The sequence below is a fragment of the Vulpes lagopus genome, chromosome 2, assembly GCF_018345385.1.
Source record: "Vulpes lagopus strain Blue_001 chromosome 2, ASM1834538v1, whole genome shotgun sequence".
Lineage (NCBI taxonomy): Eukaryota > Metazoa > Chordata > Mammalia > Carnivora > Canidae > Vulpes > Vulpes lagopus.
Window position 1 is genome coordinate 59,355,910 of NC_054825.1, and position 24,088 is coordinate 59,379,997.

A 24,088-nucleotide genomic window follows, 5' to 3' on the forward strand; every position below is an offset into this window, starting at 1 on the left:
AACAACAATAACAAAGCCACATGGACTTAATGACATGATCAGAAAAAGAATCATTTCTGAGGTCAAATTCTGGAGGAACAGGACAATTTTTACCCAATTGTCTAATGTCTTTCCCTTAGAACTAATACATTTCTTCTTTAGCATATTTTTTTCCTCTGGACACTGCTCAAAAAATATGCTTTAAAATTATAGCTTAATGAATATTAAGCATTTTCCTATAGTTTTATTTATTCCTAATATTAAAAAATTTCTATTTTGAATAATAACAATTGTATTTCAACAAAGTTATACTGTAGGATAGTATCAAATGTGGAAAGAAACAGGAAAAAGTAAAACAAATCTGAACCACTTATCTAACTCTACTAACAATATTTATCCACACTCGTAGAGACTTCTTTTTCTTAGCAAAAACCCTACATTATTCCTAATGTATGTGTGTGTGTATACGCATACATACATACACACATATATATGAAATAACAAATTAGTGGACCTAAAAATAAAGACAAACCAGCAGAAAGTTATTCATCTCTGAGTCTTACGTGGTACATAGTACCATTCCTAGGACAAGGAAGAAAGAAGTTAGATATACTTCTAAATAGGTTATTTTGATTATTTTCTATGCTACCTTACCAAAAATCTTGATTTATCTACTCTATTTTGCTTTCATCACAACTGTCTAGCCTTATTTTTATCCTAATAACTGCTCCTAAAATTTATACTAAATTAAGAATTGGAAAAGAATAATTCAAAACTAGCAAATATTTAAATATTCTCCAAAATGAGTAAGAGCAAGGCTCTGTTTACAAGTTTTCTCAAAACTCAGATAATTTTTTCAAGATTTTATTGGAAAATAAACAAAGTTCAAAATTTTCAAAGCAGCCCCGCAAATGTTTTTAAGTCAATAGATAAAACAGAAGCCTACCTGTGAGAGGTGAGGGTGATCCAACTGGTGTTGATGGATTTGATGGAAAACTACTGCTGGTATGGTCAGGAGAATAAATCTAACCAGAAAACAAAATATACATGTATCAATATGTGACAACAAAAAAATATAAATCCATCTGTATGGAATTATTTTTATAATCTAAGTTGCCACTCATAAAACTCAGAGTGAAAAACCGGTTTCATCAATTTAGGACTATTACATTACATAAGGCTATGTATAGTTTTATTTATTTTTTAAAAGATTTTATCTATTTATTCATGAGAGAGACAGAGGGGGTGAGAGAGGTAGAGACACAGGCAGAGGGAGAAGCAGGCTCCATGCAGGGAGCCCGATGTAGGACTCCATCCTGGGTCTTCAGGATCACGCCCTAGGCCAAAGTCAGGCGCTAAACCGCTGAACCACCCAGGGATCCCAAGGCTACGTATAGTTTTCAAACTAGTATTAAAAAGTATTTAGGAGCACCTGGGTGATTCAGTTGGTTAAGTATCTGCCTTCGGCTCTGATCATGATCCTGGGATTCTGGGATCAAGCCCCACATTGGGCTCCCTGCACAGTGGGGAGTCTGCTTCTCCCTCTGTCCCTGTTTTCTCTCTCAAAATAAATCAATAAAATCTTAAAAAAAAAAAAGTATCATATATTCCAGGGGTGCCTAACTGGCTCAGTGAGTATAGCATGTGACTCTCATGAGTTTGAGCCTCACATTGGACACAGAGACTACTTAAAAAAAAATCATATGTATTCTAATAATGAGAGGGAAAATAGATCATATTTGTTTCTTTATCACTGTAGCTGAAAATTACTTACATTTCTGTTAGAAAAAGAGAATGACTGTAGAATTCACACATCTAATAAACAATCTTTCTTAAATATATCATCCAAATAAGTGATATCCATTAAAAAAATAATTATCTCCAGAAACTATTATCTTTTGATAAGTCTTACCGTTTAAAAGCCAAAGAAAATAATTTTTTGAAGTAGCTATCCTCTCTCATTTAAAAAGCTCTCAGTCTGATCAACTACATTTTTGCCAAATTTAGCTCCAAATGATGTATCATATAAAACTGAACTTGTGGGGATGTCTGGGTGGCTCAGTGGTTGGGTGTCTGCCTTTGGCTCAGGGCGTGATCCCGAGGTTCTGGAATCGAGTCCCACATTGGGCTCCTGGCAAGGAGCCTGTTTCTCCTCTCTCTGTGTATGTCTCTGCCTCTCTCTGTGTCTCTCATGAATAAATAAATAAAATATGTAAACAAAAACAAAAAAAGAAAAACTGAACCTGTGTCCAAAGGGTATATTTTGTCACCCTTGAGGAAAGTGGAAGAAACCCTAAAAGTCTCTCAGATAATGTTCCCAAAATGATTTGTTGATTTTACCTCCTAAGAGGTCCACTTCATTCATTCATTCATTCATTCATTCATTCATTCATTCATTGAGAGAAAACACAGGGGAGGTGGCAGGAACTGAGGAGGAGGGGCAGAGGGAGTGAAGGATCTTTGGTAGGCTCCATGTTCAGCACAGAGCTGCACATGGGCTCAACATGGACTTGATGTCACCACCCTGTGATCATGAGCTGAGCTGAAATCAAGAGTTAGATGCTTAACCCACTGAGCCACGTGGGCACCACTAAGAGAACCATTTAAAAAAGTATAACATCTAGATGCATAAATTTTGGTATTTTGGCTGAAAATTTTGTTGAAATTTTTTGTATTTATTTCATATTGCTAAAACATTGTGACAGACAATAGTGACAAGTTTACCCAATTGACCATTAAATATTTTAAAGGTCTCTTTAATCTAAGTACTAAGAGTTCCTAGGAAGTTTTCTCTAGGACAATTCTATTTTTATAATGAGCATAATAAACCATCCTCACATCTCAGTACTTAACTTAGGGCAGGACAATTCAACTTATGTGGATGAACTGTGGTCAAACATTTTAAAAAGGAAAACTACTTGTGGGTGAAAGGAGTCATCCGATAGAAATACCCTTGCTCTGAATAAGCTTAGAGCTCTAACGAATTTAAAGAGACCCAAATTATAGCCAAGAAGGGGGTCTCAGCACTGGTTTTAAAGACAACATAATATGCTGAAAAAGCCAGATATTGGGACAGGCTCATTGAAAACAGAATTCCACAAATCATAATCATTAAACACAACAGCTTCTATTTTTTAAAAAGAAGCAAGCACTGATTGAATTGCAACCAGCCAGAAAGCCTATTTTCCTTTGACTATGAAGGGATATACTATACCTACCTCAAAGAAAATAACATCAATTTGTATAATGTTACTAAATTCTAATTGTAAATGCCTTTAATCACCAACTCTCTCCAAACAGCCAGATCTAGAAATTGTATATTCAAGTTAAAAAGCCATTTTGGAAAAGCAAAACTATGGAGACTTCAAAAGATATTACGGAAGGACTCAGTAACAGGGAGGGTAGTATGTTGTATTAAGATCAATACTGTTGGTCTTAAAGTTGTTACCTTTTAAAAAATCAGGATGCACATATGAAAATTAGCTAAAGGTCAGTTTGGTTCTTAGTGGGCTGCATACAGAAAATGATTTAAACCATAAACATATCCCTTTACTTTCATAAATCACTATTTCTCACATTCAAGATTCAAATAATCATAATTTTTAGGAACTGATATTAACTTTTATGAAATATGTCTTAACTATAATATTGGTAAGGCAGGGAAGAGTTGATAACATTGAGGGTGAGAAAAGTTTCAGGTTCATGCAAAACTTCTGATTACCATCAAGTAGACCCAACTCACTGAAAAGATTAATAGCATGACAGCAGTGGAGAAACAGCACTGCATCTCCAATACACTGTCCTGGTTTCGTTGTGTTTCTTCATAGTGTTTATAATGATCCTTCACTGCTTAAACTTGTTTACTTGTTTTATTACTGTCTCTTACCTTTTTCCCCAATAAAATGTATACTCCAGAAGAGCTAGGATTTTGTCTCATTCAGACAGAATCTGAATTATACAGGATTTGAAGGAGCTTCAGATTCTGTAACAGTGCTGGTAAATATATACTTGTTGAAGGAATGAATATTATCCTTGTGAGAAGTTACTATTTGAGTACTTCTTTTAAATCATTGGATCTAATTAATTATGTAGGCTCTGTCGCTCTTTCGTGCTGCCAGTTTCTTTTTTTAAAAATTTATGAGAGCATTTGATGCTTTTAAAAAAAATGATTTTATTTATTTATTCATGGGAGAGAGAGAGAGAGAGAGACAGACAGACAGAGGGAGAAGCAGGCTCCACGTAGGGAGCCTGACGTGGGACTAGATCCCGGGTCTCCAGGATCATGCCCTGGGCTGAAGGCGGCACTAAACCGCTGAACCACCCAGGCTGCCCATCATGCTGCCAGTTTCTTAATGTAGGTTTCCCTCAGAGCTCTAGTCTCAGTTTTCTTTTCTATTTACCTGTGTTTTATCCCTCAGTAATGGAACTTTTGAAAGTATCAACTATGACATCTCTTTTTTTTTTTAATTTTTTTTTAAAATTTATTTATGATAGTCACAGAGAGAGAGAGAGAGAGAGAGAGAGAGAGGCAGAGACACAGGCGGAGGGAGAAGCAGGCTCCATGCACCGGGAGCCCGATGTGGGATTCGATCCCGGGTCTCCAGGATCGCGCCCTGGGCCAAAGACAGGCGCCAAACCGCTGCGCCACCCAGGGATCCCAACTATGACATCTCTATGAATGACTACTAAGTTGACATTTCTATCCTCATACTGGTTGCTGGACTTCTCTGTCTGGACATACTCCTTCATTTCAAGCTCAATTTGTCAAGCCAAACTTTGCATTACTGCTCCAAGCTTCCTACTCCTCCCTTCATCACTCTTCTGTTTCCTCTACTTCAGTACCAACATTCTCATAGCCACCAAATCCACTCTCTCCCCGCTACCAGCCCCCTCCACCCTTCCCACCACAGACTCCAATACCTGCAATTCTCTTGTTTCTGGGATAGGAACATATCCTTCTCACCGCTGTGACACTACTTTAGACCTTTATTAGAATTATGGATGGATTATTTAAGTCTTTACATTTCTAGTGACTCCCTGCTCCTTCACGCCATATGTAATTGCCTGAGTTATTGTCCCTAACCAGTTTTAAACAGTCAAATCTGACATATTGTTTCCTGCTGCCTACTACACAGAATGACATTTGATGTCTTTCATAATCTGTCACAGAAATATCTTTTTACCTTATAACCTACTTATAACCTTATGTATCCTATAATCCAAACAAAACATATATATTTTTTCGTTTTCTGAATATGGCTTCTCCTTTCAAAACGTCTATTTCTTAATTTCTCCCTGATGGAATTCTATACCAGATGACAGTCCAGATCAAATGTCACCTCCCCACTTATACTCATCTTCACCTCCTTTATACTTAGAATAACTATGCTTTTCCTGAGTCTTTTACTTTACAGTATGCTGTACGTTTTCATTTTTTGTATACTTGTCATATCATCTCTCCTTGACTGTAAGCTCTCTGAAGGCAGAAACCATGTAATGTTCTACACTGAATCCATCATTGCTATCACTGCTTTATATAAGTAGGTGCTGAATATTTTAAAAAAAATTGGAAGTAAAATGCACTTGAAATTTGCTATACTTTTTGATAAAAATCAAGACTCAGTAAATGGTATTATTTCTTAATATTTATGTAATGGAGTTCAGTAACAGAAATACCAAAGGGGGCTAAAAGATCCTGTTATAAAGCTGAATTCACTTATAAATCAGTTTTATGGTATAAGTTTTGAGAATAATGATATGGTGATGATCCATTATTTCTGAGAATTAGTGTAGATGTATTAAGCAGTCCATATTGTTCGGCAGGCATGGGTTTTTGAAGGTATAAGTAGACTACCAAGACAATCAATTGTGGGCTTTAAAAAATAATTATAAAAACACATATCAAATATAAAATGTATCAAGTATAAAAATATATAATTTTCATTTTTTTTCAAAAGCAGCTTCTCCAATTGTATAATAAAAGGCATTTTCTCCACTCACCCATCACACTGTCTAGTTCTCCTTTTCCCTAAATTAAAGTGATGACAAACAAACTGTTATTAATACCTTTCCCTGAACTGACAGCCTGGCAAAGTACAGGACTTTTTCTTGTACCTTCTACTTTCATAGAAAGAGTGGATATGTGGAGAGGAGGAGCAACGCTACATTAACAAAACAAAACAAAACAAAACAAAACAGGATAATACAGCCTTTTAGATCACAGATTATTTCATTAAAGTTCACCTCTGTATGTTTATTCTATCACCAAACCACATACAAATTATACTTGTTCTATAGAAATTGTTATTTTAAGAAATTCTAAAATTAGACTTTATTTGACAAAGAACATTCTAAATCAGGATTTTATTACTTTTTATACTTTCTGACCTTAAAGAACTCCTACACTGATGTTTGAAAAAAAAAAAGAAAAAAGTCAGTCACTTTAAAAATGGTGATGGGAGTGATTTAGAATGTAAAGCATAAACACAAAGTAAGAACTCATTCTGCATGCAGTCCATGGTCCTCATACTGTTAAATGACCAATGATGAATAACTCCCAATACCTTCTGCCAGGCTTAAACGGTAATATGCCTCATTTTACTGCAACAAATGAGGCTCCTCCTCCTATCAGTCATGGTCCATTCCAATCAGCAGGGTGCCAATAAGCCAGAAGCTAATGAAAAGGGCCTCAGACAAAAAAGAAACAATGGAGGGCTCCCAAGCCCAACCTTGGAACTGTGAGCCCAATTTTTTAAACACTACAGTGCACATTTCAGTTAATCTTTATTATGCTAATGTTATTGAGTCTAAGGAACAAAGAAACTTATTTCATGAATTACTTTTAAACGTCAACTTCCCTGAATTTTCTTTTCTTTTGTCAGAGACTACTGACCATTTAACTATCCAGATTAAAACACACACACACACACACACACACACACACACACACGCACGCACGCGTGCGCATGCACACACACACACTCTCTCACTCTCCCTCTTTTTCTCTTTGCTTGGAGGTAGAAATCAAAACATAAATTATCACAAAGAAGTCTGATATAATCAACAAAGTTAAACAGTCCTCTTGTTTGATCTCCTCTAAATTAAAGACCAAGTGTTTTGATATGGTATTAGGCACTGAAATAAACCAGATGTTTCTTCCTCTACATAACTCTCCATGGGCACAATCTTAAAGGGTTATTGTCTGGCAAATGTTCAGGGAAACACATTAGAAATGGCACGAATACCCAGATTTTCCTTTCCTTCTATCTACCCTAGTTTATTATCTAAACTAATGCATAATCCACAGGGCTTTGGGAACTTTGTGTAAATACTTTCATGTACAATTCTCTTTCTAGCTATCCTGAGATTAAGACCACAATTATCCCGGCTTAAACCTAAAATAAAGGAACCTTTGCAAATGCATTATCTGGCCTTACATGTTTAATCACAGTATTCTGTGTGCTCTTTAATACCTAAACTAAAGAACAAAGGTTGTACCCTGTGATGTTTCACACATGAAAGACCTTCTAAGACATGTATCAGACAACTGGGGAGCTAGAAATAACTACGAATGACAACAGCATAGTGTTTTTTCCATCTAAAAGTAGATGCTTTATTAAAAATGTCATATTCTAAAGAACTTAAAATTTCAAAGTATTTATGGTCACCATTTCCGAAGATCCATAATACCTAACATAAAATTCTGATATGCATGTTTGATTCTCAAATGTAATCCTCAGAAAATTCCTTCTCCTCATCTCTTCTAATCCTTCCTACTCCTCCCCATGTAATGTTTTTGTTTTTCAGTACGTTCTGTGAGCACTAAAGTAAATGTAAGTCTGTAATGGAAGTTAGAGAAAGAATGTACTTTGGGGAGGTGTCTGGCGGGGAGGGGGCAGCAGATGGGTTGAAGGAAGGGATTTCAAGTGTGCAGACTATGGCATGCAGTGATGGAGCAGATGGAATGCATCACCATCAGCTATGACAGAAATGATTTATGGAATGACCTGGCTGCTCCTGCCTAGTAACAACATAGGATGACAGAGCTGAGTTTCTATGACAACCAAAGCCCACCCACTAACTAGATTAAACATTCTTGCCTGGCTTCCACTCATAGAGAATTTGGATGTTTTTTTTTTCCCCTAATGCCAACTGGTTTGGCTAGTATGCTGGTCATAATATGGGAAAAAAGTCAGCTATAAGAAGGGGAATTGAAAGGGAGCTTGAAGGACAACCACTGAGAGAACATTACGAATTCTTCCCTGCCTACCTGCCAAGGTTTCTTTACAGAAGTTTTCCTTGCATAAAATAAACAAAAGATCTGTGAGGAAAAAAAAGCCCCCAAAATGTAGGTTGTATTTTTTAAAGTTGACTAGAATTCAAAGTTCAATGTTATCTGTCCTCCTACATGTGAAATACCTGCTACCAGATTCTTTCAGAATCCACAGAAAATATGGCAAGCCAATCAAATTCTTGGGACGCCCTGAGATTTAATATTGTAGAAAAACTTTATTTCTAAGCAGATAGTTTTCATCAGGTGGGAATAAATCCAGAAAAAGCAGTACCATTTCCTTTAATCCTTATCAACACCTTGTGAAACTGCAGTCACTGTAGCATTTCTCTTTCTGGAGTAACAATAGTGAAAAAGACAGTCGGATCCAGGTTCCTACCTAATATATATGGGCTTTACCCTTCCTAGCTTGGTGATCCCTAGGACAAACTACTTAATCTTTCTGAGCTGAAGTTATTTAACCTTTTAAACTTTAGTTCCTCATCTGTAATGTGAGGATAATAATACCAACCTCACAGGGTTTTCTTGAGGATTAAATGAAACAAAGCATGTAAATGCTTAGTATAATGCCTAGTACCCAGTAAATATTCAAATTATAGCTGATATTTTTGTGGGCTTTGTTCTTATCTTCACTATTTTTGTCATATGATGCAAGACTGAATTCGACAACCATTTACTGAGCTCCATTTTTTGTGAGGTGCTCCACTATGTGGTAGTTGAGTTTGCCTTGGCTTCATTACTCAAGAAACTTGTACTGGGATGCAGAGAAAGGTTTATTTACAGAAACTATATACAAAGAGGTTTGTCTCCTTAAATGTTCAATGGCTGCTTCCTCTACTCACATATTAAGTGGTCTGCCTTCCCCAGGAATAGCAGTAAATGTGTCTGATAGAGTTAACTGCACTTTATAGAAAATGTAAGACAACTCTGTGGGAATTCTGAGAGGCATAACCATTCAAGGAGAAAAAAAAAGAGAAGAAAGAAAAAGCCTAAGGAGAAATTCAGGAAGTACAAGGCAGAAATGCCTCTCTTAAATAATTAGATTTGGAGTCTTTGTGAATTACTGGTAAATGCTCTCCCAAAAGAATTCCAAAAGAAGGGATTTCAGTTTTATTTTATTTAATTTTTTTTTTAAGGATTTATTTATTTATTTATTTATTTATTCAAGAGAGAGAGAGAGAGAGAGAGAGAGAGAGAGAGGCAGAGACACAGGCAGAGGGAGAAGCAGGCTCTATGCAGGGAGCCCAATGTGGGACTTGATCCCCGGGCCTCAGGATCACGCCCTGGGCCAAAGGCAGGCACTAAACCACTGGGCCACCGGGGCTGCCCAGAGATTTCAGTTTAATGTTTTAAGGATCAGCTATTAAAACAATCATTGCTTTGTCATTAATGTCCTGATGTGATATAAATTAGCTGCTCAAGAAAATACTATGGGATTCCTTCAAATGAGTTTTACTCATGTTAGCATGTGTTCTTCAATGAATCTGGCTTTTTTGGGGAAGACTCTCCTCTCCTATTTCTTGAATCAGTTGCAGATGATTATTTTTCCTTTTAAAAAATTTGCAAAATACTTTCTTCCTTGGAAAAATTTCCTATGAACACACTTTCTTCTGTGGACCAAAACAATAACTGAGTTGTCTTTCTTGGTTCCATCCGACTTACATGGGCAATTCACTTAAGTGTTTATTTAAAACCAATACATAAATTTAACAATCTCAGTAATTTTTGCTTTAGATCTAAAAATTCGCAAATTTCTCTTCTATCTACATCTGTTTCATTAAATCAAAGACGTATTTAAATTGAATTTAGAAGGACAGGGTCTTGTGGGAGTGGGGTGAGAAGGTGTTCTGATTTATTTTAAGGACAGCAAGAATTAATACAAACCGAGAAGAGTTCTAAATGAGATATGAAGTTGATTGTGTTGTAACTACACCCTTTAACTATGGCATGTACTGTCCACAAAATATAGCCACTGCATTCAGTACCGTAAAATTCATTTAGCAGAATAGGTAAAATCAATACTCACAGATGCCAAAGCCTTTCCAAGTGCATCACCTGTCTGTGAGCTTCCAGCAGCAGTCCCTCTGGTTCCTGGATATTTCAGGCAGAAAACAAATGAAGAATTTTAGCAGGTAGGCATGACTTTTTTTTTTTTTTTTTGCATTCTGCCATGATTTCAAGAGTGCTCTCTACCATTATTTCACACACTGTCACGATAAATCAGCACGTATTGTGTATGTGTTACACCACTTAAGTTAAAGATGGGTTCCTTACCAGTTTCTACATTAATGAAAATTAAAAAGTTTTTCTTCCTTTCTTTCTCATTTTAAAACTTAACACTAAAGAGCATATAGAAAGATGTGGGGTCGGTTTTCATTTAAATCCCCAAAGTAGGTTTTAGGGAGTTTTGCCAACCCAAAACAGCTCACCTAGAATGCTATCTGATCCATTGATGGGAGGAGTGTGTGAGGCAGCAACATAAGGCGAACTGCTGGTACTGCCACGATGGAAGCTAGACATTGGTGGGAGACTCGTGTTTATGTCTGTTGGTGAAACTGAGTGTGGAGGATAGCTCTAGAGAAAGAAGGAAAGAAACATGATCTATTAAATACATTTTCTGAATAATATGCACATATAACTGGACAACTATTATACAGGTCAAAGAGAACATTACAAGTTAGCAGCTGGAAGAGTGCTGCTATTGTCATTTACTTTTGAAAAAGGCATACTAAACACAGTGAGCCTAGAAGTATTTCAAATGTTAGAAGTTTTGGCAGAATCAATTCTTACATTTGTAATCCAAAGAGAAACACAAACGAAGACAAAGTATTGCTGCACCCTAGTCATATGTTACAGCCTACCAAGCGGTCATGTGAATGAAGGCTGCCGTAACTACTGGATTGAGACATGTGGGAAGCAGAGGTCCCCAGAATTCCACCAAAACCAGGCTGGCTCATCCCATTTGATGAACTCCAAAGGTCAGAAGAATTGTGGGTCCCATCTAAGACGAAAAGAGAAATACAAAATTTTTCTTAGCTAAAATTTTTTCTTTTATTTTGATGCTGTAAGAATTCAAAAAGACACCCTCCAGATACTTCTTCCCTCCCTTTCCCAATCCAGTCTTCTATCTTAGTTTTTTTCCCTCCAAACTGTGTAATTACTATTTAAAGGAAGGGAAGAAAGCTTTATAATTAGAGTGGGAAAAAAGTAAAACCAAACTGTAGTAGGCAGGTTGTCATAAAAATCCTCAAAAGATCTAAATTAATATCAAAGAGGATAATAAAAATCTCAAATTTGAGGATAGGTTGGATTTAATTTTGGTTGAATAGTATAACCACAAATATACCAAAAAATTCTTTATAATAAGCAATGTACATTATATCAAATATTATGAAACTGTGGAATAAAGAATTTTCTCTGATAGAAAACATAAGTAATTGATAATGACTACCTTATAGTGTGAAATGTGTTAGTAATGACTTCACTCACGAGTGTAAAGTCCAGGAAGCGTTTATGTAGTGATTTACTGCTTCCATAGTATAGGCTTCCCATAGTCCAAAACCATAGGAGACCAACTAAAAATGATTTGCTAGATATGAATTAAAGGAAATGCAACACTTTTTCTTTTTTAACAAGCCTTATTCTGTTCTTTGATATCCACTCTTTATATTGATCATTCTAGGAGTGATAAGAGTCTATAATTTAAACAAGAAACTAGTGTTAATATCTTTCATTCGTTTAAATTCTAAAATGAGAAAAAGTAGTTCTACTCATTTTTTTCAACTGAAGTCCTTTATAAGTTTGATCAATACTAGATGGACACACCAATGGTTTGCTGGATAGTCCAACTATACTGCAATAAGCAATAAACAGCATTAGAAATTTTAAACCAAATTTTAATTTACTTTGGTCAAAAATACCTACATAAATAACATTTGAATTCCTGTTTAGGTATTCTTTTTCCTCACAATCTTAAAATATTACCTAATATACAATAGATATAACTGCTGTATGATTGACAACTATTTGGCAGTACTTACCTTGCATAAAGAAAGTGCTAGCAAACATACTGGTTGGTGGCTTGGGAGATGGATAACTAGGAGATTCACGGTTGAAATCATCTGAATTTGGGGATGGTGCATATACCTTTAAATTAAACAGGAAATTTAATTAAAATGTAAATGACTATCATATATATCACTTTTGTAAAATGAGTATTACATTTCATAAAGGGCCTAAAAAGGCCCAGTTAATATCTGTGTAAAGGGCTGCCACAAATCCAAAGAAACTGACAAAAAATCCACATATATAATAATCTTACTATCTTACTGTATTTGTTTTTAGCTGATTACTAGAGAAAAATACTACTCCAAAAATCCCCATATGCATCTTTGTGTGACAATTACACCAAGTGGCTGAATGATGTCATAAATGTTGTTTTGTTTACAAAACAAATTCATATAGGCTTATTTGGATTCAAAATGTGGTGGTGGAAACAATGTCTTTTGAATACAGCATGAAATAGAATTTGGGTGCATAAAATTCATTCTTTTCACTGTTACAAGACTTAACAAAATCAAAATGAGTTGGGTTAAAGAGTCACTATACTTTGTTATTATTAAAGGATAATCATAAGAGGCACAACACAGGTTTCCAGAAACTTGCTTAACTTAGTAGGGTTAGCAAAATTAAAAGCAAATTCTGCTGAGGGATTTTAACTTTAAGTAAACTTTCAAGTCTGCCACAGCTTTAAGAAAAGTTATTCAGGGGTCCCTGGGTGGCTCAGTCAGTTGAGGGTCCTGGTTTTACTCAGGTGATGATCTCAGGATCATGGGATCGAGCCCAGCATCTGGCTCTGCACTCAGCACAGAGTCGGTTTGAGATTCTCTATCCTCCACCTCCTCTCCCTCCCCCTGCTGATGTGCACATGCATTCTCTAAAATAAAATATATAAAATCTTAAAAAAAGAGAAAAATCTCATTTAATTTGTCAGAGCAGTACTAATTTCCTTTGGTAAACCTTTGTTTCAGATAAGCAAACTATGAACATTTTGAATTGGCAAACGGCCAACATAGCCATTTCTCTGCAAAACTAAATGGACAGCTAAATAACCTTAATAATCAAAATAGGATAAAACCATTCTCATCATGATCGCTAAAATCAAAAAGGAAAACAAATTAATTAAGGTGATGCACACTCTATAAAAGAGTAAACCAAGAGTCAGGAAGAATGAAAAGGTGTCCTATTGTGAACAGCATAGAAAATATATTTCTAAAAAAAAAAAAAAAAGAAAAAAGAAAATATATTTCTTTTGTTTAGTTAGATAAGAGTACATCCATTAAATGTCACTCCAAAATAAAAATCCTAAGTGTTTACTTAAGTAGAAGAAAATAGCTACTTTATTAAAATTATGAGAGCATGTATAAAAACAATCATACACATCTTTTAGGCACAAGCATAGAATATTTCTGGAATTACATGTAAGAAACTTAGTGGTTACACCTCGGACTTAGAACTGGGAAGGAAGACATTTACTTTATGTCCTTTCACATATTCTGGTATTTTATCCTGAGCATGTATGTCTATGCACTAATAAAAAAGTTGAGGAAGCACACACTGAGATTAAAATGCAAGTCAAAATTTTATTTACATAAACTATCATTTATATTCATTTATTCTTCCTCTGAGGCATTAACTAACTATAAAGCCTCTTGACAAATTACCTAAGCTTCCAAGACTCAATTCCCTCATTGGTAAGATGGTGCTAACAGTACTTGCATCAGGGGGTTGATGGGAAAATCAGATGAGATAATACATATACAATGCTTTTAGCATAGTAAGCACGATTAGCTAATAATATCTCAATTATCTTTCTGTCATTCTTGTAGGAGCCATTATTCTACAAAATATTGCCCTTTTTCAGTTCTTAAGGGCTGTTTCTTAATTTTTGTCTGCATAATACTACTTAGAAATACAATTCATGCTAAATAGAAGATTAAAAAGTTATTTTACATTTCTTGCCAACTAGTTGGTTTAATACTAGCACAGGTGTATCTTTTCAATGTTACTTAGGTTAGTTTCCTCTCATATCCCAGAGATAAAAACTACATACCTATGCTACCTGACAAGTTTGGGACAAGACCTAAGAACCACCTAGAAAGACCCTAGATAAAGGAATATGGCAGATAAAATGTGTTTTCTTCCCCATTACACATACTAAATATATTTTTCTAGTTTAGTGTTATACATAAGACAGTGTCAGAGTGAAATAACTGGGTATGTACAAAGGTGTTTTGAATGTATTATATAGGCTGATGGGCAGGAAGAGTTTTTAGGAAAGGAATTTTGCACTTTTTTTCTTTTAATCAAGTATCAGTATCTAAACTTAGCTACACCTAGATGTCCTCTGTCCCTTTTATACATAGGTTTTTCCAAACTAGGCTGAAACTACAAACAATGAAGAATAAAGTAAATCTAAAGACCAGTGAGAAAATACAAATGAGATGAAATTTAGAAGACAGCATTAGAACATACGCTTCTTGTCACAAATGCTTATTTACTATATACACCATCATGATCTCAAAGCATGAAATACAAAATTCTCTAACTCTATCCGCGTTATAGATTGAAATAATATCTAAGCCTCCAACTTGTGAAAAAAACTCATTGTGATGTGTCATTTCACAAAAAACTACATAATTTGTCAATTTAAATGTGTAATTTGTCAATTTATATTTACCTTTATTCCCATTCAATTCACTGTATTCCATACATAATATACTACACTTTAAAAGATTCTAAATTTTTGCAATTATAAAAGCAAATATAGGATAAACCTGAATGTACTGATTTACAATCACTGTTAAATGAAGAAGAATATGCTGATCAGATAATCACTGTCATAGAAAACGAGAAAACCAAGATAAACACAACAAAAGCAGAAGAGACTTGCCTATTCTTATGTAAAAAATTTAAGCTGTATGGAAAAAACAAGGCTCATTTTAGAGGTAAAATTGTTTTTAATGTTAGTTTTTATAAACAGACTTTGAAAAGGAATGAATGGACTTTTAAAAGATAGATCTTATAAATGAAAATGGTAAAAACTCTAAACTATTAAAAAAGCTTATCATTTATTTACTAACATAAGTTCAAAGTTTTTAATCATAATAAAAATGTTTGAAAAACCTGGTTCTTAAAGAGGCCCATCTAACAGCATTTCTAACACCGGCCAAATAACTTTACTTTTGGTATCTTAACCATAGCTTGCAAAAACATAGATGCAATGTTATGAAGCAGCAGTTGTGCCAGTCTCAATTTTTCAGATCAAAGAGTTCTTGCGGCAAAGCGCAACTGATGTGGTCTCAAAGACTTTATTAACTCCAGATGTAGGGGAATAGTCAGCCAATTCCACAAAAAGAGCAAGTCTCTTTTAGTTACAATCAGTACTGGCCACAAATTAAAACCAGACTGCTTATGTCATCTGATCACCTGCACATAGATGCCAGGTTTTTTTTTCTCTAGTTAATGATCTAATCATACGTTTACATCTTCAGTATGATTTTGTATCACAACAAACAATCTTAAAATTAAGAGAAAGGAATATATATGCTTTAAAATAATTAAAATCTACCAGGAATCAAACTATTCAAAAGAGAAATAGAAGAGCGCCTTGCTGGCTCAGTCGGTAGAGTTTGTGACTTTTGATCTCAGGTTTGTGAGTTCGACCCCCACGGTGGGTGTAGAGATTACTTAATAATAGTAAAAAAAAAACCCTAAAAGAAGGTATAATTAAATAATTTAAGATATATTAAAATGTGGTAGATATTTATAACTTTTCTTTAGAATTCTAACTTCCATTTCAGAATGAAAGGCTCACAACTTTTATCATGACACTGCCTTCTTTCCCAAGCACTTACACATTTTATCCTCCAGGAATGGGGTGAGAGAAATTTTGAGTGTCTGGTGAACAGAACTGTAACATTTATTCCAACTTGAATGAATATAACTGAAAATCTAAGATCCCTTCCTGTTAAGTCTGGTTGAAAAGAACAAATCCACATCAATATCTTTAATGTCCTCATGTCACCCACCCGAACTTACTTTTTAAGAGTGACAGAGCATTTCAGGGGTGAATATTCACAATTACTCTTTACAGTGATTACACAATTATCCTTGGGATGTTTTAGCTCATTCAACCAACTGGGAGTCAAGTTACAAAAACATTCCTTTTTACTTGCTTGGATGATTCAGTTTTGTCATATGGATAACTCCTAATTCAGGGCAGATCATTCTCTGTTCAGCTCTAAAGGCTGGAGCTGTGCACTGTGTTCTTGATTTCAATGCATCCTTCCTGTGATTAATACTGGAAACATCCTTGTCAGGCAGGGAGCCATAAATGATTTTCTGATAGTTATTGAGAAAAGATGCGAAGTAGCAGCTTTTGCTAAAAAGATAGGTTTTTCTTTTTCATTTTTTTAAAATTGTGTCACATCCAGTGATGGGTTAAAAGACGATGTCATTCCCCATGCCTTTAAAAATAGATCCATAGCCTGTGTGGTGGCTGATATTTTTAAACGTCCCAAATGATAGGAGATGAGTTAGGAATTCTTTAGTATGTGAGAATAGCTATAAATCTTAATTAAGATACCCTTCCACAGAAAATGAGAGGAATGCTTTAGATGAGCACTATCCAACAGAGGTCTCTGTGATGATAAATATGTTCTACATCTGTGCTATACAATATAGTAGCCACTAGTTACATGTGACTATTGAACACTTGAAGTATGAACAGTACAGCTGAGGAACTGAATTTTTAATTTTACTTTAATCAAATAGTTACATGCGACTAGTGGTTACTATACTGAACAACATAGGTCTAAATCATTTTTCCTTACTCAGTTTAGAATTGCGTAAATTATTTTGAAAGAAATATTCTTGGAGTCCAGGCCTATGAAAACCAGTATTAGCCTAAACTGTCTAAATGATTTAGGAACATCTTGACCTGATTCGGAAAAAAGAAAGATGGAAAAGCTTATCTGAATATGTTCTTACACAGTAATTATTATTAAGATTTCATTATATTTAGGCATCTATTAGCCCTATTGTCAAGATGATGTAAATAGCAGTCTTCCTTAAATTCCAGTATTTTAAGTAACATTAAAAACTTTAATACATGCTAACAAGGACCTCCCATATGTGAAAAGTTTAGTAAGAGAAATCATCTTTAGCACAGTCTTTATCAACTTACCAAGGTAACAAAACGTTTGGCTAATGTACCCTACACCACAATTTCAAAATAAAAGTGTAATATTATATTCAGGAATAGCCACTTAATTTATCTGATTTTTATATAACTATATTTTGTATTAAACAATAATAAACTTATAGGATATACCACCTGAGGACCTAAAACCGGGGAAAAAAAATCTAAGTCACTGAAAAAAAAAAAAAAAAGAAAACCACAACCTAAGGAAAAGTATATCTTTCAGAACTGTATTTAAACCCCTGGGCCAATAATTTTTAAAACATGCATGTTAAGGGTCAACACTTAAAAATTAAGAAAAACTAGGTAATTACTATAAGAATTTATTTTTTGGTTATTGATGATGAACCCATCCAAGTTCCTCACACAATAAAACAAACAACAGTTTCTAATTCTGAATTTTGGGGGCCCTGAATTTAGTAAAAAGAGGCTGTTTAAAAAAAAGTAAAGAAAAATTTTGCTTTAAGAATTATACTGATTCAGACAAGGATGCTAGGTAGGTGTTAGAGGAAGTTCAAGAAATTTCCTAAAAACAATTTCCTATTAATTTTTCTGATCATTCTCAAGCCATTATTTTCTGTGAATACTGATCTAACATATAAACTTAAATAAAAAGCATCTTTAACCTAAATGGCAAAATTTTAAGGTTTCTGAAATTTATGGCTTTCCAATTTCCTTGTTCCTTTCTCTAATAAAAATTAAAAGAAATATAACCCCAAAGAAAGACATTAATGACTTTAAATAAATCTATAAAACCATTGCCTAATTTAAGAATTTCCAGTATCTGGGGATCCCTGGGTGGCTCAGCGGCGGTTTGGCACCTGCCTTCAGCCCAGGGTGTGATCCCGGAGTCCTGGGATCGAGTCCCATGTCGGGCTCCTTCCATTGGGCCTGCTTCTCCCTCTGCCTGTGTCTCTGCCTCTCTTTCTCTCTCTCTCTAATGAATAAATAAAATCTTAAAAAAAAAAAAAAGAATTTTCCAGTATAAGAATACTTAAGTAACAGATTTGATAAATATTTAATGCTTTCAGTACCTTATTACTTCATAAAAATAGAAATTTTGCCATTTTGCCATCAAGTCCAATCTACTACTGGAGTTTTTACGGTAATTCCAAGCCTAAGTGGGAAAATATTTACATAGTTTCAATATCAAATACCCTAAGAACTCAAACCAAAGGCATTATAAAGCACAACGTCTGAAGTACAAGGACTAACTCAGGGATATATAAACCATCTCTGAGGATTCCTTTTATCTAATTAGCCTGCTAAAAACACAACTGGGACTTCTGTAAAAGGGATAAAAATACGTGCTTTTATTTTCAACAGTTTCATAAATAAAGGGATCAATATATTTTCCCAAGAATTCCTAGAGACATATTTAGGGGTGAAATTAAGTAAAATTTCCTAACAACAAGAAAACAAAATTCCAGTTTTTAGTACAAAGCAGCTCAAAAATCAATTACTAATTCTGCTATCAAACAAGCACGGTTGGATATTACTGGTTTTCAATTGTGAGAAAAATGTCTCAGGAAGTCAAGCACATTTTTATTAATCTTAAATTAACATCACTGGGCATCTTTCACCAGTTCTTTATTGTAACTGCTATCATTGTTGTAATAATCACAGTTTTTCCTGAGAGAGAAACTATGGAATTTTTAAGGGACTGGGTTTGAAATTTGTATGCTAAGTTAATATACTGAACAAAGCAATGAGTGTCATTCCTTAGTTCCCTATATTTTAAAGAAATTTAGATCCAACAATACATCACCTGATCTCTTCAACACATTCATGAACTAGTGGAAAGGGATATATATTTCCTTCTAAAACATTAATAAAGCTGACCAGGGACAACATACTCTCCTGGCAACGGCTGTAAGTTTTAAACTCACTGGTATTTGTGCTCACAAAATAAGAAAAAAAAAAAACTTTTGGATTTATATCTATATTCTAGATAGTTTTGGTAAAGCGGAGGAACTTCAAAGTAGATTTAAGCAAAAGTCCTTGTCATTCTAGGTCTTTAGCACTGTATTTCAGAATTCTTTAATTCATGTTTTCCTCATCATACAAATGTTAGACTTAACTCTACTGGACCCATACACAGGCTAGAAATTTGAATTAATTCCCTTGTACTTTCCTCTCTCATGTTAATTAGCAATAAATTCCCAATGGAACCCAAATGTAGCTCTATATGCTTTCATGATGGTTTCTGTGCTTTTATTAACTGAGAATGTTTATTTGCAAAATAAGGCTTAGAAGTATTTACAATGAAACATTAGCTACTTCATACTCTAATTCTTATGAAAATACAAACTACAGGGGCAGGCAGGTGCCAAAACCATGGCTAAACCAATTTTCAGTACTATGAGTTCTATTAGAAAAGAAGACCAAGCTAGTCTGATTTCCTGAGTTTTTAAACAAATCTAGTTTAAAGCTCTTCCACAGAAACTAATAAAAATCTGCTTGACTGACTACATCAATTTGCATTCATAAAACTGTTAGTCTCATCATATATGCAAAATACATTATGTGTTTATAAGGGTGGTCTCCTGTTTTCCTCAGTTACATTTTCTTTCTAGTGTGGCATGTTTTGATACAAATTAAAGTAAGGATAAATGAAGTCTGGCCTTTTGCTTTGGAGACTAGTTAACTTGCCTTTGGGAAAACCTGCTCTTGGGAGAGAGATTTGGGTTCAATTCTAACTTCAGCACTTACTAACTGGGTGAGGCTTGAGCAAGTTATCTAACTTCCCAGAAACCTTGTTTTCCTAATTTATAAAAGAATGGTAGTAACAACTAAATGAGAGAGGTTTTGAGAGTTAAAGGAGGTAAACATAAAGCCCTCAGTATAGTTCCTGACAGAGAGTAGCCCTTATAATCATGTCTCTTCTTTCCCAGATTCCATCCAAAGAAGCTCAATATTAAAAGTGTATTTCTAAGCTTGAGTTTCAAAACTTGAATTTCTGTGTTGTCTCTAATAAGATTAAAAGAATCCCGTCATACAATTAAAAGAGCATCATGTCTGTACTTGCTGCAATTTTTATACCTGGAACACTCTGTAGCATCTTCAGTTCAAGGCCTAGAAAATGGAGGCTGATCAGATCAGAGGAAGGCCGAAACTCCAGAATCCTCAAGGTGAAGAAAACAGGAATCCTCTCCTCCCAAAACTTTACTTCCTTTACCTCTAAGACTTTCTACCTTTCTGCATAAAGGACACAATTTAGTCATATCAATGAGAAAACTGAACGCAGGCCAAGTTCTTTATACATAAGGAAGCTCAGAAACCCATTATTCCTTGCTATTTTTTGAATCTCAAAAACTTGATATTCAAAATGGTTTTCAGTTTCCTGTTTATGATAAACATATTAATATCTTACAGTATGTTACAGAATACAACTACACAAAGGCTACATATGATACAGATTATTAAGCCCTTCTCTTTTCAAATAGTGGGAAAAATAGGGTTAACATCTTGGCGTTTCTGCATATGGATGCCCAAGCCTGTTATACTTCCAACAACATAATATGACCACAAAATCTTAAATAATAAAATACAGAAAACCTCTTCTCTCACTAATCTGTTTTTTGCTAAAGACTATTCAGTCTTATTGTTAAAATACCTCAAACATCCTTAAATACACGAAACCAACTTGAAAATATAAAAATAAAAACCCGAAAAAAAGAGAAAGCATTTTAAGACCAGTACCAATTAGGATTTCTTGCTCCCTTAACACCCACAATGGGATCTTAAAAATGAAATCAATGGGAACTTGTTAGCATTTCAAACTATTAACCTGCCCTATCATCTAAAATAAACTGGAAAGTGGGATTAAAGAGTGAGCTTAAATTTAACCTGTTCACTATGAGGATTATATAAAAATTCCGTAACTGAATGAAGTATATATTTCACTTAGAGTCTGGAAATACTAAGTTAAAGTACTAGTTTTTACCATGATCCATTGATGGGTAGACATTCTCCAATCAATATTCACAATAAAGTGAGGCATTCACATAGTCTTTGGATAATGTAATTACATACTACATCGTTTTCTTATTGAAGAGTTATAAGAGAATAATGAAAAAACTAGAGGTGGTAAAAATAAAATACACATAGGAAAATACATTAAGACTAGGGCCTTATGATACAGAGGATTAAGCAATGTATCAGCTCTTTATGCATTTTTGAAGAATATAAAAATCACCTTTGACCTATATCAGGCACAGGCTATCAATTTTCAGGCTACACTTCTCTATCATACCCGCTAGGTCATCTACCGTAAGTCTGGAAATACTTAATACCATCAAAGCTGTCCCCTGCCCCCAACCCAATGTAGAACAAAGAGAAATGTTGTAATAGAGTGATCTGTGCTCTTGAAAGAATAAAATCTAAACTCAATTTGAGTTATAGCCTCTCCCCGCTTCAGAGGTCTTGTACAATTAATTTTACTGAACTCACAGACACACAATCTTCAAAATGACTATTTTACTTAGAATTGGATATAAAAGTATTTTCACATTTTAAAGACAGCAAGGAAGCTATACAAAGATCAAATAATTTCACTTATATTCCCCATCTAAATCCACCTCTCACATTCTCCAAAGCTCTGCTTATATGTGTAGTGTGAATACATACTTTTTAAATAAGTTTAGGATATTCTGGCTTGATTATCATCTATTAAGAAAGCTTACCAAAAGTTAACCAAATGCTATCAGAGTCCAAAGAGGCCTTCCCAAAGCAGTCAGAGAATGAGAAAGTGCTTTCATTAGTTCTCATGTATCCTGGTTAGAACCATATGCTACTTTAAAACATTTCAACCAGTAAAAAAGGGAAGGAACAAGCATATCTGATTTTATACCTATTTTAGGAAAATGTGATTATATTTTCTTTATAACTTCAAACACTAAAAATGCCTCCACTCTTAACCGCCCCCCCAAAAATCACTAAAGTCGTATGTGTATTTAATAAGACACCTGAGGGGAAAATTTTTTTGGTAAAGATTAAGGAGGAAAATACTGAATTTCTGACATAAATCCAAGATTGTTATTCAGTAGTATAGCATTTTTACCATGTTTATCAATTATAAGGATAACTCCTAATTTTCCAGTGAAGCTCACTTTTAGAATATACAAAATCCTCTGACTTAAAGATACTTTTGTAGAAATATACTAAATAATATTAAGAAAAGCTTTGCTTAGCAACACAGAAAGGTATTATTTTAAAACATCTAACCATGTGCTATAAATTGCCCAGAAATACATTCTTTGGAAAATGTTTAAATGCATTCTTTGAAAAATAGTGATTTACTTTATGAATCTGTACAGGGTCAAAATTCTAGTTTGATTGGAAACAGATGGTATCCCAGTAAAGTCAGGCTCTGGACCTGAAACTCCAAACAGGAAATACGGCCCTCACTAGCTGACTGCTTCCCTAATCATTCCCAGAGCTTCATACTTGTTATTTTTATGAATATCCAAGATGACTTTCATCTTTCCTTTCTATCTACAAAGCATCAAACAATCCTCTTTCTCTGTGAATGTGTATATATTTTATATATAAATTATGTTTACAATATGAAAAACATTGAAAAAATGTACTTTCAAGCTCATTGCTATTAACGATATCAGGCATTAAAAATAATAAGTCACAAATTCAGGTTTATTTTCTATCCTATTTCTAAAATAAAAGCCAACAACTATTGAGTAACAGTGTCAAAGGCAACTTTACTGACACTACTTACAAAGAAACACACAGTTTAAATGTTTGCAGAAAATAATAAAACCTCACAGGTCTTAGTAAAAAGCAATTAATCTACACTATTTTCCATTAAACAAGCCATTTAGAAGCTATATGAACAAAGAAAAGGACTTACCGTTTTCCCATTGTAGTAATACATCAAAGAATTGCTGCCCATTCCAGGGACAGGATAAGCACAATACATGTTGATTTTGAAAATGTTAGTTTGCAGCTAATGCATACAGCTTCTCTCCAAGACATACATCCACACAGCCAAACAGAGTTAAGTCTTCAGCACTATGCATCCACACATGGATCTACTCAAAAGGAACTTATGCAAAATAGGACTGAACCAACTCACAGACCAGAGAGGGAGGGGAGGGTTTATGCTGTAAGTAACCTCTTTCAATTTCTATCAAGTCCTTGCATTGGTGGAGGATACCAAGAAGACAAAGTTTGGGTATTAAAAAAATACAAGTCACTTAGGAACGCTAAATAATGAAAAGAGATATAGTGTCCTAGATATAAATGTCCCAGGGAGTTGTTAATTTTGTCATATATATGATATATAACTCTCTCTCAAAGAAAGGCAAACTGACATCTCTCAATCTGTTTTTTAGTTTTAATTAATTAAATTAGAGTACAGGTGGCAGGGAAACCCAGCTTGCTATATACCTCTAGCAACATTACCATCTGGCCTGTCTAAAGTTGCTTTCCAACTTTGATAAACACATGATCAAGCTATCAGGAATTGGAAACATTGAATCATGTGTAACAAGAAGGATCTAGACAGTTAAGCCTTGTACAAAATCACTTCCTGGAGAAAG

At 34.5% G+C, this 24,088-nt stretch overlaps 1 protein-coding gene across 13 annotated transcripts in view; it reads right to left on the reverse strand.

Moving 5' to 3' along the window:
- Nucleotides 1–24,088, reverse strand: part of TCF12 (transcription factor 12) — a 383,835-nt gene that overhangs the window by 36,507 nt on the left and 323,240 nt on the right. For 9 of the 13 annotated variants that reach the window (XM_041743077.1, XM_041743075.1, XM_041743079.1 and 6 more), the window contains 5 exons: nucleotides 12,310–12,415; nucleotides 11,131–11,270; nucleotides 10,699–10,843; nucleotides 10,296–10,360; nucleotides 926–1,004 (listed from right to left, as the gene is read on the reverse strand). In XM_041743077.1, the coding sequence (XP_041599011.1) occupies nucleotides 926–1,004; nucleotides 10,296–10,360; nucleotides 10,699–10,843; nucleotides 11,131–11,270; nucleotides 12,310–12,415 (535 nt within the window). Of the gene's footprint in view, nucleotides 1–925; nucleotides 1,005–10,295; nucleotides 10,361–10,698; nucleotides 10,844–11,130; nucleotides 11,271–12,309; nucleotides 12,416–23,397; nucleotides 23,606–24,088 lie in introns of those variants that run through there. The other 4 variants (XM_041743088.1, XM_041743084.1, XM_041743086.1 and 1 more) reach the window with 3 other exon arrangements.